At 37.9% G+C, this 14,381-nt stretch overlaps 1 protein-coding gene across 1 annotated transcript in view; it reads left to right on the forward strand.

The window, feature by feature from the left end:
• Gsap (gamma-secretase activating protein) overlaps window positions 1–14,381 on the forward strand; it is a 74,536-nt gene that overhangs the window by 828 nt on the left and 59,327 nt on the right. Inside the window, exons 2-5 of the mRNA XM_090332920.1 lie at window positions 8,196–8,272; window positions 9,638–9,694; window positions 13,090–13,159; window positions 13,435–13,488. Of these exons, the coding sequence (XP_090189046.1) occupies window positions 8,196–8,272; window positions 9,638–9,694; window positions 13,090–13,159; window positions 13,435–13,488 (258 nt within the window). The remainder of the gene's footprint in view (window positions 1–8,195; window positions 8,273–9,637; window positions 9,695–13,089; window positions 13,160–13,434; window positions 13,489–14,381) is intronic.

The following is a 14,381-nucleotide window of genomic DNA, read 5'->3' on the forward strand; positions in this document are numbered from 1 at the left end:
GTCTATCTGCACACTGGTGCAAGCTTCAGCAGAACTCTTCACAGGATTCCTTGTCTTGGCCTGTGGGTTGTTAGTTCCACATTGTCAGCTGTGTGTATCTGCCTGGATTTGTTATTATGAATAAAGTTTTACTTTGCAGGGGGATGATGAGGAAGAGAATTTAAAAACATCTTCCTCATGTTTAAATAGGTTTCCAAGGCTTAGGGTTTTGGAATACTATAGGCAGCTCCAAGTCTGTTTTCTATCACCCAGGAGTCATCTCAGAACACCCATCTTATTTTGCTAAATGACAGGAGTCTGCAAATGAGAAGTCAGTAAGTGTGAAATGCCGGTTCTTCTTTCAGTGATGTATCTTGTGTTTGTAAAGCTGTGTGTGACCCTGTTGGATTTTGACTTCTTTGTATCTTTCCCTGATCTGTGAAGAATTACAAACTTGTATATTGATGTTCCACTAAAAGGAAGATCCTGGATATCTTCATAAGGGGAACTTATACAATTACTAGTTTGTCTGTCTTTCCTCTCTCTCTCTCTCTCTCTCTCTCTCTCTCTCTCTCTCTCTCTCTCTCTCTCTCTCTCTCTCTCTCTCTCTTTCTTTCTCACTCCTGGGCTTGGGCTCAGGGCCTGAGCACTGTCATTGGGTTTTCTCAAGGCTAGTGCTCTACCATTTGAGCCACAGCACCACTTCTGACTTTTTTCTACATATGTGGTTCCAAGGCATTGAACCATGCGTGCTAGGCAAGCACTCTACCACTAGGCCAAACTCCCAGCACCTAGAAATACTAGTTTTTCTAATGTTAATAATATTTTGCTCATTTAGAGCACAGTGGCACAATAATACATTTTTTTTTACAGTTTTTCAAATTTAAATAACTAAACAGTACTTTTTTTCTTTTGTGGGTCTTGGGGCTTGAACTGAGCCTGGGCACTGTCCCTGAGCCCTTCAGTTCAAGGCTACTGCCCTACCCCTGGGCCTAGGCACTGTCCCTTGAGCCAAGCCCCACTTCCCATTTTCTAGAGGTTAATTGGAGATAAGAGTCTCAGGTCCTTTTGTGCCCAGGCTGGCTTTGAACCTTGATCCTCAGATCTCAGCCTCCTGAGTAGCTAGGAGTACAGGTCTTGAGCCACCATGCATGCGCGGCCAGTACTTACTTTTTAAAACAGCTTTTCAAATATAACTATACCATTTTAATAACAGTTTGTTTCAACTTTCAACTCTTGTTTTCTAAATTTGCCAGTCCTGGGCTTGAGCTCAGGGCCTGAGCACTGTCCTTGAACTTTCTCAAGGCTAGAGCTCTACTACTTGAGCCTCAGCACCACTTCTGGCTTTTTTCTATGTATGTGGTACAGAGGAGTCGAACCCTGGTCTTCGTGCATGCTAGGCAAGCACTCAACCACTAGGCCAAACTCCTGGCCCCAATTTGAAGTGTTTTTTGAAGTGTATTTTGGAGTTTGTCTTTTTTTTGTTTGTTTCTCTCTAGTGGTACATGAGGTTTGAATTTGGGGTCTTGTAATCACTAGGCAGGTGGCCCTAGGTGAGCCTTCATACTTGTACACTAATAAATCTAAATGAAGATTTCCTACTGATTTTGAGCAAGGTAGGCAGATGCAGGCTGTTGGCCATGACTGATAAGAGAGAGCATGATGGTCAAGAAGGGCTAGAGGAGCAAGGAGACCAGTTTTGGCTTGTGCATCTACTCTTGATTCTGCTTTGGGAAAATAGTCTCTCCTGAAATAAAATGAGACAAAAAGTTCTTAACTATCAAAATGAGTCCAGAAAAGAATATTTGAATGTATGTTACTTCTAGATGATAATTTGAAAACTATACTACTCCAATTTCATAGATGTTGAAAATATTCTAAATCAAAAATCTGTAGGGGTTTGAGGCATGCTCATGTTTGGAAGCGTGATCTCTGAGTTCAAAACTGCCAGTACCACACACACACAAAATATCAGTTCAATACCCCTTATTTGCTGGGCATGCTAGCTTAGCAATGCAGGACCCTGTAGAATACAGGTTGTTGGTCCTCAGGTTGGTGGCTGACTGGGAACTACAGCTTGCAATCACTGCCCAGCACCACAAGATAACATCCCACAGTATTCAGAATTCCAGGTATGGTTTCAATTCTGTTTGCAATGCTTTGGTACCTTGGTAAGGTAACAGAACAAAACAAAACCAAAATCCTAAATTGAATCATTGAGTCAGGAACTATCTGTATATTACTTCTACCTGGGCCAAGTTGGACTATTCACACTTTCTTATTCACACTTTCTATGTGCTTGGGATAATAGACAAGTACCACTTCAACAAGATTCTTGTCTGTTAAAATAAGTTCTTTATCTAGTCTGAGTCAAATTGCAATCTTCCCAACGCCAACCTCCCAAGTAGCTAGGATTATAGCCTTGTGTCACCGCGTCCAACGGATGCTTATCTTTGCCAGGGGAAAAAAGTATAGCTGTCCAGATGACTGATTTAAACCTAAGCTTTCCTTTTAGTGTTCTCGTATACCCTAAGCTTTCCTTTTACTGTTCTCGTATACCCTCAAGACTGATTTTGGGAGGTGGAGGTAGTCAGAATAATTGCCTTAGTTATATTGTTGTTCTCATTCGTTTCACATTCTTTCTTGTTTCCTTCCCTAATCTCTTGTTTCTATTTTCAGTTCTCCTTTTATTGATTCATAATTATTCCATTTTCCCTTTTCTCATTCAGAATGTGAAGTACAAATCACATCATGCCTTTTACTTCATAGATTTAGAGATTATAATATCTGCTCATACTGAGCCTGAGGACTTGAGTTACTTACTGACCGGGAGTGTCAAAGGTGCAACCATATTTTGTCACCCCTTGATCTATGTATTCAAAAATTTTCATAAGACTGTAAGATTTTCTCTTCTCTGCCAAGTATTATCATTTCAAAGGTGAAAAATACTTCTTTTTTTTTTTTGAGTTCCACAATAGTTTGGGAATCTATATACCTGGTCAACACCTTCCTATAAAATGACACCAACTCATAACTATCTGGAAAACTAGCATCTGCTTACTTTATCTATGTAGATACTCTCCTTTCTGTAGCAGGTTCTTTATGAAAACGTATTATTTAGAAAAACTCTGAGTTTTGTTTCTTTCTTTGTGAGAACCAAGTACACTGAACTGTAAAATTAAGCTACATTTCCTCATTTGAAGTTGCTTAACTTCTTCTTCTGGGTTTTCCAGAGATGAACCACTGGGAGAAGAGTCAGAGTGAATAAGCAGAGACGTTATTGAAGGCTTCTTTGAGAAGGGTGTGTTAAACTATGAGTAAGGTACCAGGGAGGCAGGGCCCGTGGGTTAACAGTGTGTGGTAAGATATTTGTTTCTGAATTTCCAACATTATCAAATGTTTCTATTTCAAGTATCTTTAAAATGAGCCACATACTGAGCCACAGGGTTAGCATTGCCTAATATACCCGTGAAAGCATTATTTACATTTTTTCCAACTCTACTATACATCATATACATGTCTTCATTATGCTATCTAATGACTGCTACTTCATATATAATGTAAAGATATCAGTTATTGGTTTTCAACCCTGGTTGATCCATTTGGGGATTTAAAAGCATCCATACAAGAGAGAGGGCTCCATTCTATCCAAATATGATCAGAAAAGAATGTCTGTGGTTGGGCCTGGGGCATCCATATTCTTTAAAAAAATTTCCTGATAACTCTAACACAATGAGAGACCATGGAATAAACATGTTTCATATGTTGCTTTTGCTGGTGATTTTTAAAGATGTGTTTTACAAGAAAGTCAGATTTTCTTAGCAAGATTCCTTGCAAAGGAGTTTCTGAGCTGAAATCTTTTAAAGTGTACTTCTGGAAAGTCTGTCTCTGTGTCCTTATAATCTTGAAAACAAAACAAGTTTCAAAATATTGACACATTGCATTCCTCAAGTTTTGAGTCATATGTAGGATGAAAAGCAACTTATTGAAATTTTCTTTAGATGTTTACAAAAACCACTCTAAAAAGCTTTTTCTGATTGGAAGCTTGCTTGGTCCAGATCATTTAGCTCATGGTTACCTCTTCCCTGTGGGAGGTCGATTAGCACACAGAAACTCTATTATTCCATCAATGCAGTGGGCCCACAATTCAGATAAGTAATCATATATTTTAAAACTTGGTGTGGCATGTGTTTGACAGTTCAATATAGCCTGAAAAATGCTTCCCCTGTCCTGCTGATCCACTCAGTGGCTGTGGGGGCAGGGTAGGGGTGAGTAATGCCACAGTGATGCAGCAATTCTTCTACCTTTCCTGGCTTCAGAGCAGGCAGGGGTCCAGTTCATCCATCCGCCCACTTCTACGCTGGTTTGTCCTTCCCTCTTTAAATTAAATATACAAACTGAAATTTGCTGTTTGAGGAATTTTGTATATGTTTTATGAGAACATATGAGTTTGTCTTAATGTTACAGGAGTTTAACATCTAAAAAAGATTATTCATGTAGGGAAAAAAACTCAGACAAGTTTAAGGAATTTAATATTGGACAGGTTTCAGGAAATTGTGAAAATATGCATTTCTCCCTCGTTAACAATTATTACTAGTGGATCTGTCAGCATTTGAGTCCTTTATAGAACTAGGAATACCCTACAGATGTGAAAAAATAGTTAATTTATGCATCAAATGTTTTGTGCTGAAAGCTTTTGTTTATCTTTAAAAATGTAACTTTTGTAGAGAAAAGTACTGCAACCGTAAGTGCACAGCTTAATTTTCACAAAGCTAAACTCGAAGGAACAAGAAAACATTACTCTATGGCATAGGTCCCTCCTGCTTCAAGCAGTGTTTCCTGGAACAATGTAATGAATTTTGCATGTTCTAGAGACTTACATATAAACTTGGGTTTAAATGGTTATGAAGGAAGATTTGGCCTCATTTTGGTTATTTGGTGTACTGCTAAAGGGCATAGGTCAAATCTCTCATATGGTATTTTATTGTTTCCATAGACCTCGGCTTTTTGTTGTTATTTTTTTTTTCCCTGAGATAGGAACTACTCAGGCCAATATAGACTCCTGAGCTCAAATGACCCCCCCTGCCAAATATGTGGGAGTTATGAACAGATGGTATTGTACCTGCTTGGCCATACTAACACATAACTGCATTTCTAATAAGATGATTTTATTTAGAGGCCTCTGTTGTAGAGGCTTCTAGTAGAGCCCTTCTAGAACCCCCTTAGCAAGGAGAAAGAAGTTAGATGCCATTTTTTCTTTTTTAAAAAATATTAAAAAAATTTTTTGTGGTTCATGGGGCTTTAAATCATCCTGGGTGCTGACCCTGAGCTCTTCAGCTCAAGGCTACCGCCCTACCCCTGGGCCTGGAGTTGTCCCTGAGCTCTTCAGCTCAAGGCTACCACTCTACCAGCTCTTAAGCCAAGCCTCACTTCCTGTTTTCTAGGGGTTAATGGAGATAAGAGTCTCAGGTTCTTTTGTGCTGGGGCTGGCTTTGAACCTTGATCCTCAGATCTCAAGCTTCCTGAGTAACTAGGATGACAGGTGTGGCATTTTTTTTTTCTTTGCAGATTTTTCTACTCTTCCCACTCCTCCTTCTTTCCTCCCACCCCTGGCACCAATGGGTCCAGGAGACTTTGGTAATGGTGGTATGGGGCTCAGTTGACAGCAAGATTACTTCATCGTGCCAATTCACCAAAGACTCCATCTAATGGGGAAATGGGACAGAGAAGCTGGCACTTGCTGTAGTTTGGCTTCTTGCTTCTAGTATCATAGTAAGCAATTAAGAGTTCAACAATTTCTTCATGTGTCTATAGGCCATTTTTGTTTCTTCTTCAGAGAAGACTCTCTTTAAGTCTTTGGCCCATTTTTTAATGGGATGGTTGTTACTTTGGAGATTAGTTTTGGAGTGATTCAATTTTTTGAGTTGTTGATATATTTTAGATATGAAGCCTTTGTCCGTTGTTTGGTTGGTGAAGATCTTCTCCCACTCTGTAGGCTTCCTAATTAATTTACTAGCTGTGTCCTTTGCCATGCAAAAGCTCCGCAGTTTAATGCAGTCCCACTTATCCAGCCTTTCTCTGATTTGTTGTGATTCTTGGTCCTTATTAAGAAAGTTTCTACCTGTGCCAAGGAGGCCTAGTGTATCTCCTATTCCTTCCTGTAAAGTTTTCAGTGTGTCAGCTTTTACCTCCAGGTCTTTGATCCATTTGGAGTTAATTCTAGTGCAGGGTGACAAAGAAGGATCCAACGTTAGTTTTCTGCATGTGCTTAACCAGTTCTGCCAGCACCACTTGTTGAAGAGGCTGTCTTTCTTCCATTCTATTTTTTTGGCTCCCTTGTCAAAGATTAGGTGGCCATAGGTCTGTGGTTTAATATCTGTGTCCTCAGTTCTATTCCATTGGTCTTCAGGCCTGTTCTTGTGCCAGTACCAAGCTGTTTTGAGAATTATAGCTCTGTAAAAGAAATGCAAATCAAACAACTCTAAGATTCCACCTCACTCCAGTTAGCATAGCCAGGATCAGGAAAACGAATAATAACAGATGCTGGAGGGGATGTGGCCAGGAGGGATCACTACCACACTGTTGGTGGGAGTGCAAACTCGTTCAACCACTATGGAAAGCAGTGTGGCAGTGCCTCAAAAGGCTAACCATAGAACTCCCCTATGACCCAGCAGTTCCACTACTTGGCATTTACCCAACCATCCAGAAACAAGGGCATACTAAATCCACTAGCACAACAATGTTCATTGCAGCACTATTCACCATAGCAAAGATATGGAACCAACCTAGATGTCCCTCAGTTGATGAGTGGATCAACAAGATGTAGTATTTGTACACAATGGAATTCTATGCTGCTGTCAGAAAGAATGACATCGCCCCATTTGTTAGGAAATGGAAAGACTTAGAAAAAATCATATTAAGTGAAGTAAGCCAGACTCAAAGGAACTTAGGCTCAATGGTTTCCCTCATTTGTCATAATCAGTAGAAACCTTGGACTCTACTAGCAGAGATCTGCAATAGAGCAAAATCTTGATACATAAGGCCATATAGTATGAAGTTAATTGAAAGGACCTCCAGGATATTGAAACAAAAGCCATATAACGAATGATTGTTGTCCTTAATGTACTATGTTGTCTCTCATCTCCTTTGCTGTCTCTTGGTTATCCCATATTGTTACAGTATCTCACTTTGTTATCTGATATATTGAATTTATTTGTATTTGGTTATTTGAAATTTGATAGGTAAGGGGCGAAAACCAAGGCGGGGGAGGGGTGTGGGGGGAGGGTAATGGGTACCAAGACATGTGAAAGGGTATCAATGTATGTGAATTAATATATCTTCTATCTGGCAAATATCATGTAACCCTTTTACTAACTACAATAAAAAATTAAAAAAAAAAGAGTTCAACAATTATTTTCTTTTTTTCTATTGTTACTTTAAGTAGCCACCCAGACACCTGGCAGCTCAGTTGAGTGCTTCACAGGAATTAACCTACAAGGAAACTATTATAGTTTTAGGTTTGTATGCTTCTAATGATGTAGTCCTAAAATACATAAAGCAGGAACTAGGAGATACTTGAAATTCGTTGAGGCATAAAATACATCCAAGAGAATGTATATCTCAGTGAGTTATTGTACTAAGTTTCTCTGTGTACTCATGGTATATAACCTTCCAGTTCCTCACATGGCCTCCCAATCCTATGAATTCACTCTTCTCTGAAGGTCATGGCTATTCTCACTTCTAATGTGATAGATTAGGTTTATGTTTAAGCTCTCTGGAACAGTATTCTCTGTGCGTGGCTTCTTTCACCAATACTTGCTAGATTTTTTTTTCCGTCAGTACTGGAATTTGAGTCTCATGCTTGGTAGACAGGCACTGACTGCACCATTTCAGCCATGCCTTCAGCCCTTTCTTTGTATGTGTCGCTTACTTCTGATACAGTATGTTGGTTTTTTTTTTTTTTGCCCCAGCTAGCCTAGGATACAGTCCTTTCCATTTAGACTTCTTGCTACAGCTAAGATGACAGATAAATATCACCATATCCAGCTTTTCCTGTTGAGATGGGATTTTATGAACTATTTTTGCCCAGGTTAGTCTAGAATCTCAGTCCCCTCCAATCTCAGCAACCTAACCAGCCAGAATTATGAGCCACTATGTCTGGTGCTAGTATGTTTTATGCATCTTTTATATACTAATTTGTTTTCATTTTATTTCAGATGAATGGGAGATAAATTATGAGAGCTTACGTTTACTAAATGTTGAAAGAAATGGGAATATTGTTTATACCTATAAGGTACATGTGTTACAGTATATATATAAACATAAAATTTAATATTTTAACTATACTTTCTTTTTACAGAATTCTAGGTTATACTTTGCTAATAGGCAATGGATAAGATTTGTTGATGTTACCATTTAACATATAACCTTGCTTTTGTTGATGTGGTATTGGATTAAATGATTTTTTCCATCTTAAGAAATAATATTAATCAATGTACCTGAAATTTAAACTTTTGAGTAAATGAAAAATTTTATTTTCTAGAAAAAAGACAAACATTCAAACCTAATTGTGTTAAAATTTTCTCTTTGCAGAATTATTAAATACCTAGATATTCAGAGTTAGATATGTGGACTTTTGAGCCACTAATGATGTTTTCAATATTCCATTTTCTAGGAGAAATTCAACTTTATTCATAGCTTTAACTGGGACACATGAAGGAATAATTCTAATGGCTGTTTGCACACTTGTATTTCTGTGCACGTTTTCCTTTTAGTTAAAAAAGTACATTTAAAGAATCTCTAGATTCAAGTTTTATTTAGAAGGATGTTGTGGATTTGTTCTGGCCAGCATTTACCAATCATGTATATTTCCATACCCATCATATACATTACATATCTACTTAAACGTGCAGTTGCAGATATAAAAGGATCTTTTTCTTTTCTTTGTTTTATTTTTTGTTGTTGTTGGTTGTGGGGCTTGAACTCTGGGCCTGGGTGCTGTCCCTGAGCTCTTCAGCTCAAGGCTAGTGCTCTACCACTTGAGCCACAGTGCCACTTCTGGTTTTCTGGTGGCCATTTGGCTGGCTTTGAATCACAATCATCATATGTCAGCCTCTTGTGTAGCTAGGGCTAAAGGTGTGAGCTACCAGTGCCCGGCTGGATTTTTCTTTTTCTTCATGTTCAGTCCTACTAGACATGTCTCCAAAGTTGCTGCACTAAGCAGTGTTACTCTATTTTCCTCTGTGCACTTAAACAGTGAATGAGTTTCTATGCCTTTTTGACATGTATAGCAAGCTTCTCTTTAAATGCTTATTGCTAAGACTAGATGGATTATTGCAGGTTTATTTCACTTTATTTTTTGGTGCTAGTCCTGGGACTCGAGTTCTGGGCCTGGGGGCTGTCCCTGAACTTGTTCAACTCTACCACTTGAGCCATAGCTCCTCTTCTAGTTTGTTTGATGATTAATTGGAGATAAGAGTCTCAGGGACTTTCCATGCTGGCACTGGCTTTGAAACTATATCCTCAGCTCTCAGCCTACTAAGTAGCAGGGATTATAGGCATGAGCCACCGGTGCCTATCTTATTGAAGGTTTATTTTAAAGCTATGGACAACTTTATAAACAATGCTATCTGATAAACATGTTTTTTAATTTTTTTAGGATGATAAAGGAAATGTCATCTTTGGATTATTTGATTGTCAAACCAAAGAGAACAAGGTAAAAATGACCACAAATTATAGATAAAAATCAATCTACTTTTAGTTTTATTACTTTTATTAAAATAAAAATATTATAACATATAAATATAAAAATCTATGATTTTTATTACTTTTAGTTTTCTTCTTTTATTCATCTGTTTTCTAGACAGAAATCTTATACCACTCTCTGAAATTGTATCTCTCTGCTTTCCTTTTCTTACTTTTTGTATTTCTTCCTCCTTTTCCCCTGGCCTTTCTCCCTTCTCCCTTCTTCCCTTCCTCCCCATTCCCTCTCACTCTCACCTGCAGTCTTGTCAACTGAAACTTAAGTAAATTGGCTCAAATCAAAAATGTCCAATATTCTGTTTGAGAAAAGAATGCAGGAAGTCCAGTGTCCTTGCCCTGATTTGTGTGCTGGGCATTTCACAATTCCCTCTGTTCTTTCTGCTTCCGTTTATTCTTTACTTGTCCTTTCAACAACTGGTGTGAAGCAGAAGTCATTGGTTGGTATAGACATTGTTGTCTAATGCATGGGGCGGTAGAAGGTCAGTTTGTCTTAGACATCCCCCAACTTAAATGTCCTTTGTCAATTCCAGATTTCTCATACTCCATTCTTTAGGTTTCCAATATGCTGCTTGATTAATTCTCTCACCTTTCACCCTCCCCTCTTCTATCCATACCTATTGAGTAAAGGGGTTTCATGACTGGATCTCACACCTGCATATATCATACTGTGGTTTTATTGATCCATTGTTGACACTGTGTTAGTTCTAGTGAATGTGGGCCCCTTGCCTTCTGTTGAGTCTGTTTAGCATCCTGTATCACATTTCCCACATTAAGTTTGTCTCTATATTCTCTCTTTAAAAAATTTTACATTCTATTTTTATTTACATTATTATTTTTTAAAATTTTGATTGAACCCAAAGGCTGGCACTGTAGGCAATAACTCTTAGCATTGAGCTGCTTCCCTAGCATCTGTGCACTTGTAATGATCCCTATCTGATTATATGTTTTTGTCTTTATTGTCAAACTCTTAACGTAGAAAACATAAAAGGAGAAAGGAAGTCATATGTTTTGCCCATATTTTTGCTCTTTCTATTGTTCTTTCTTCCTTCCTCATGGTCTGATTCCTTTTGTTGAACAATCATTTCCTTTGTTTTCTAAGAATTTGGTTTACTCATTATTTTAGGGTATGTTGATGACATATTCTCACAGTTTCCTCGTCATCTGAATAGGTCTTCCTTTTATTCCTGAAGTAGATTTATATTTATTTTTGAAGTATATTTTATTATTGGCTTATATTTGTATTTATTCCTGAAATTTTGATGCCAGATTGACAGTTGTTTTCTTGCAGCACTGAAAAAATATTGTATCATTTACTTGTGGCCTCCATGGGTGCTTGTGAGTGAAGTGCTGTCATTTTTTTCCTCTCAGACTTATGGTATCATTTTTCTTTTCTAAATTTCCCAAAACAATTTTGTTTGTCTTTTATTTTCTGACAATTGATTTGAATTTGTCCCTGATGTGATCTGTTCAGTATGGAGCATTTTCAGTCATCAGTTACTATTTTTTCGAAAACATTTAATTAATTAATTAATTTATTTATTTTTGTGAGTCATGGGGCTTGAACTCGGCCTGGGCCTGGGCACTGTTCTTGAGCTCTTCAGCTCAAGGCTACTGCTCTACCCTTGAGTCAAGCCCCACTTCCCTTTTTCTAGAGGTTAATTGGAGATAAGAGTCTCAGATCCTTTTGTGCCCGGGCTGGCTTTGAACCGTGATCCTCAGAGCTCAGCCTCTTGAGTAGCTAGGATTACAGGAGTGAGCCATCATGCCCATGCCCGGCTTCAAAAACATTTTTTAAAGTCTTACCTTAGTTCTCTCTTTGTGTGGCCTCTAATCATATACATGTCAGACTGCATAGCACTTGGTGTTTCTGTTCACCCATGTATTGTTCTTTCTGTTGATGAGATTGGATACTTACAAAGCTTTATCAACAAGATCTAAGCTTCCTGGTAACTTATTTGGTGTGAGGGCTAGGAAGGTAGGGATTATGTATACCTTCTCTAACCTGGATTCAACAAATGGTTTGATTGCATCACCACACTTAACTGGGGAAGATTTAAATATTGAAGAATTCAATACTTGAACACCCTTCTTCACTTTTCCCTCTGAATTTACTTTAAATGAGTTTGCCTAACTTAATTGTCTCCTTAGCCCCTTTCTGTATGGCTACTTCATTTTCAAAAAATTAGAACCCAAGCCAGGTGCTGGTGGATGGTGGCTAATGTCTATACTCCTACCTACTCAGGAGACTGAGATCTGAGGATCAAGGTTTGAAGCCAGCTCCTGGTTAAAAAGTCCCTAGAAGACTCTTATCTCCAATTAACCACTCAAAAAACAAACAAACAGAAGTGGAGCTATAGTTCAAAGTGGTAGAGCACCTAGCCTTGAGTGACAGTGCCCAGGGGCTGGGTTCATGACCAACAAAAAAAAAGAAAAAAGAAAAAAAAAGGAATTATAATCCCTTGGTTTTGGTTTTATTTTGTTTTTGAGGCAGGATTTCACTATATAGCCTAGGTTGGCCTTGAACTTATAATCTTTCTACCTCAGCCCTCCTGAGTTCTGAGATTACAAGTATATGTCACTATGACTGGCTTCTGTTGATAATTAGAACATTCAAAGCATCGAGAAAACAAGATTAAATACAGAAACTTTCTTTTTGCTAATCCTTTAAGCATAAGATGCACTTTGACAATCTTTGAGATATAACTAATGATGGTCAATTATATAATTTGCTTAAAACTTTTCTCATGTTACTGTTTCTAATACTGATATTTGACTGGTTGTTATGTGTGGTACACATTGTACTATGTTGTCCATGTATGTTATCTCTCTTGCTCTCTCAATCCAAGGTGGTAGGAATTATACCATTGATGAAGGGACAGAGTTTGAATAAGTTGTCCAAAGTCACACAACAAGTGGCACATAAAGTTCAGTCACCACTTATGGCTAAGTTTCACTGCCTAATATGGCCTGATATAGAAAATTTTGTTTGTTAAAAACAAAAAACCAGGGGTCAGGAGTGTTACCTAGTGGTAGAGTGCTTGCCTAGCATGCACGAAGCCCTGGGTTTTATTCCTTAGTACCGCACACACCAGCACCAGAAGTGGTGCTGTGGCTCAAGTGGTAGAGTGCTTAGCCTTAATAAAGTTCAAGGATAGTGCCCAGGCCCCGAGTTCAAGCCCCAGGACTGGCAAAAAATCCAGGAAGTTGTAGCATAGATAAATTAGTTCATTGAGGATTCTTTGGTAATCTTGTGCCACAGTAATACTTGATACAGACCTCAATGGGAATTTATCTCCATGAAATACTTATTTGATAAAAACCCAAAATTAATTATTTTTGTTTTAACAGCATCTGTATACTTTTGAAAAAGACTTGCAAGTCATTAGCTGCTCTATCAACAGTGAGAAAACATTGCTTGGTAAGTTGAACTTATGTCAAGAACTAAAGTATGTCATTTAAGAGTTTTAATGTACTAGATTTTGCAATATAGGATCATTCTATACCAATGCTTTTCCTGAAGAGAAATGTTCTTTAGAAATTAGATTTGAAATGAAGAATCTGTAGGGTCTCCTACCAAAAAAAAAAGATAATTCATTGTGTTTTATCCTTTGAAGTCTTACTTATTTCTATAGGAAACCACAACAAGCTACTACATGAATCAATTGTTAATTCATTTTTTTCTTTTTCAATTAGCTGCAAGTTTAGTTCAATCTAGTGAAGAAGGAAGAAGAAATGAGCTTCAACCAGGTATTGGAACTATGCTTTTTTTTTTTTTGTAAATAAGCTTGGTAGGACTAAATCAAGGTTCAGGTATTAGAAACAGCTTTCTCTTAGAATGAAAAGGCAGTGATCATTTACATTTAAGCATGAACAGATTTTTTTTTTTTGCCAGTCCTGGGGTTTAAACTCAGATGCTGGGCACTGTCTTTGAGTTTTCTCAAGACTAGCACTCTACTGTTTGAATCACAGAATCACTTCTGTACGGAGTACTAAGAAAAAGATTTTTTGGTAAGTTTTTGTTTTTCGAGTAAAGAAGGTGCAGAAAAAAATATGACAGTAAAGTTTCAGAGGCATTAAGATGACAATTAACTCCTGAACCTTAAACTAAAGCTGAAAGTACATTGAGCCCTATGGCCAGCAGCTACTGTATAGTGTTGGGAAAGTCATACTTAGCATTTTAAAATAACTACTGAAAACACATGATTGCATTGTGAATAGTCCATGAATGCAAAATAAAATTTAATTCTTGCTTGTTGATGGTGGCTCACACCTGTAATTCTAGCTACTCATGAGACTGAGATTTGAGGAATGAGGAAAGGGAAAATCTGAGGAAGTGTGGTACAAGTGGTAGAGTCATTTCCTGAGAGAAAAAAACTAAGGTACCATGCTTTGAGTTCAAGCCCCAGTACCAACACCAAACCACAATAACAACAAAAACCAACCCTCCTTCCCCAAACCCAGTTATATTCATTGGCCAATGTCCACTTTATGGCCAATACCTAATCTTTTATTTAAAAATATTCCATATCATCCCTCTGTCTGCAGCTCAACTGTATTGAGTGTCTGCTGTAGGTCAGATATCCTTTATGGTTCTGGCAACATGTCTGTAAAAAATTGGGTGACCACCTCTCTAATTTTCC

Source organism: Megascapheus bottae, chromosome 5, assembly GCF_031878675.1.
Source record: "Megascapheus bottae isolate mThoBot1 chromosome 5, mThoBot2.hap1, whole genome shotgun sequence".
NCBI lineage: Eukaryota > Metazoa > Chordata > Mammalia > Rodentia > Geomyidae > Megascapheus > Megascapheus bottae.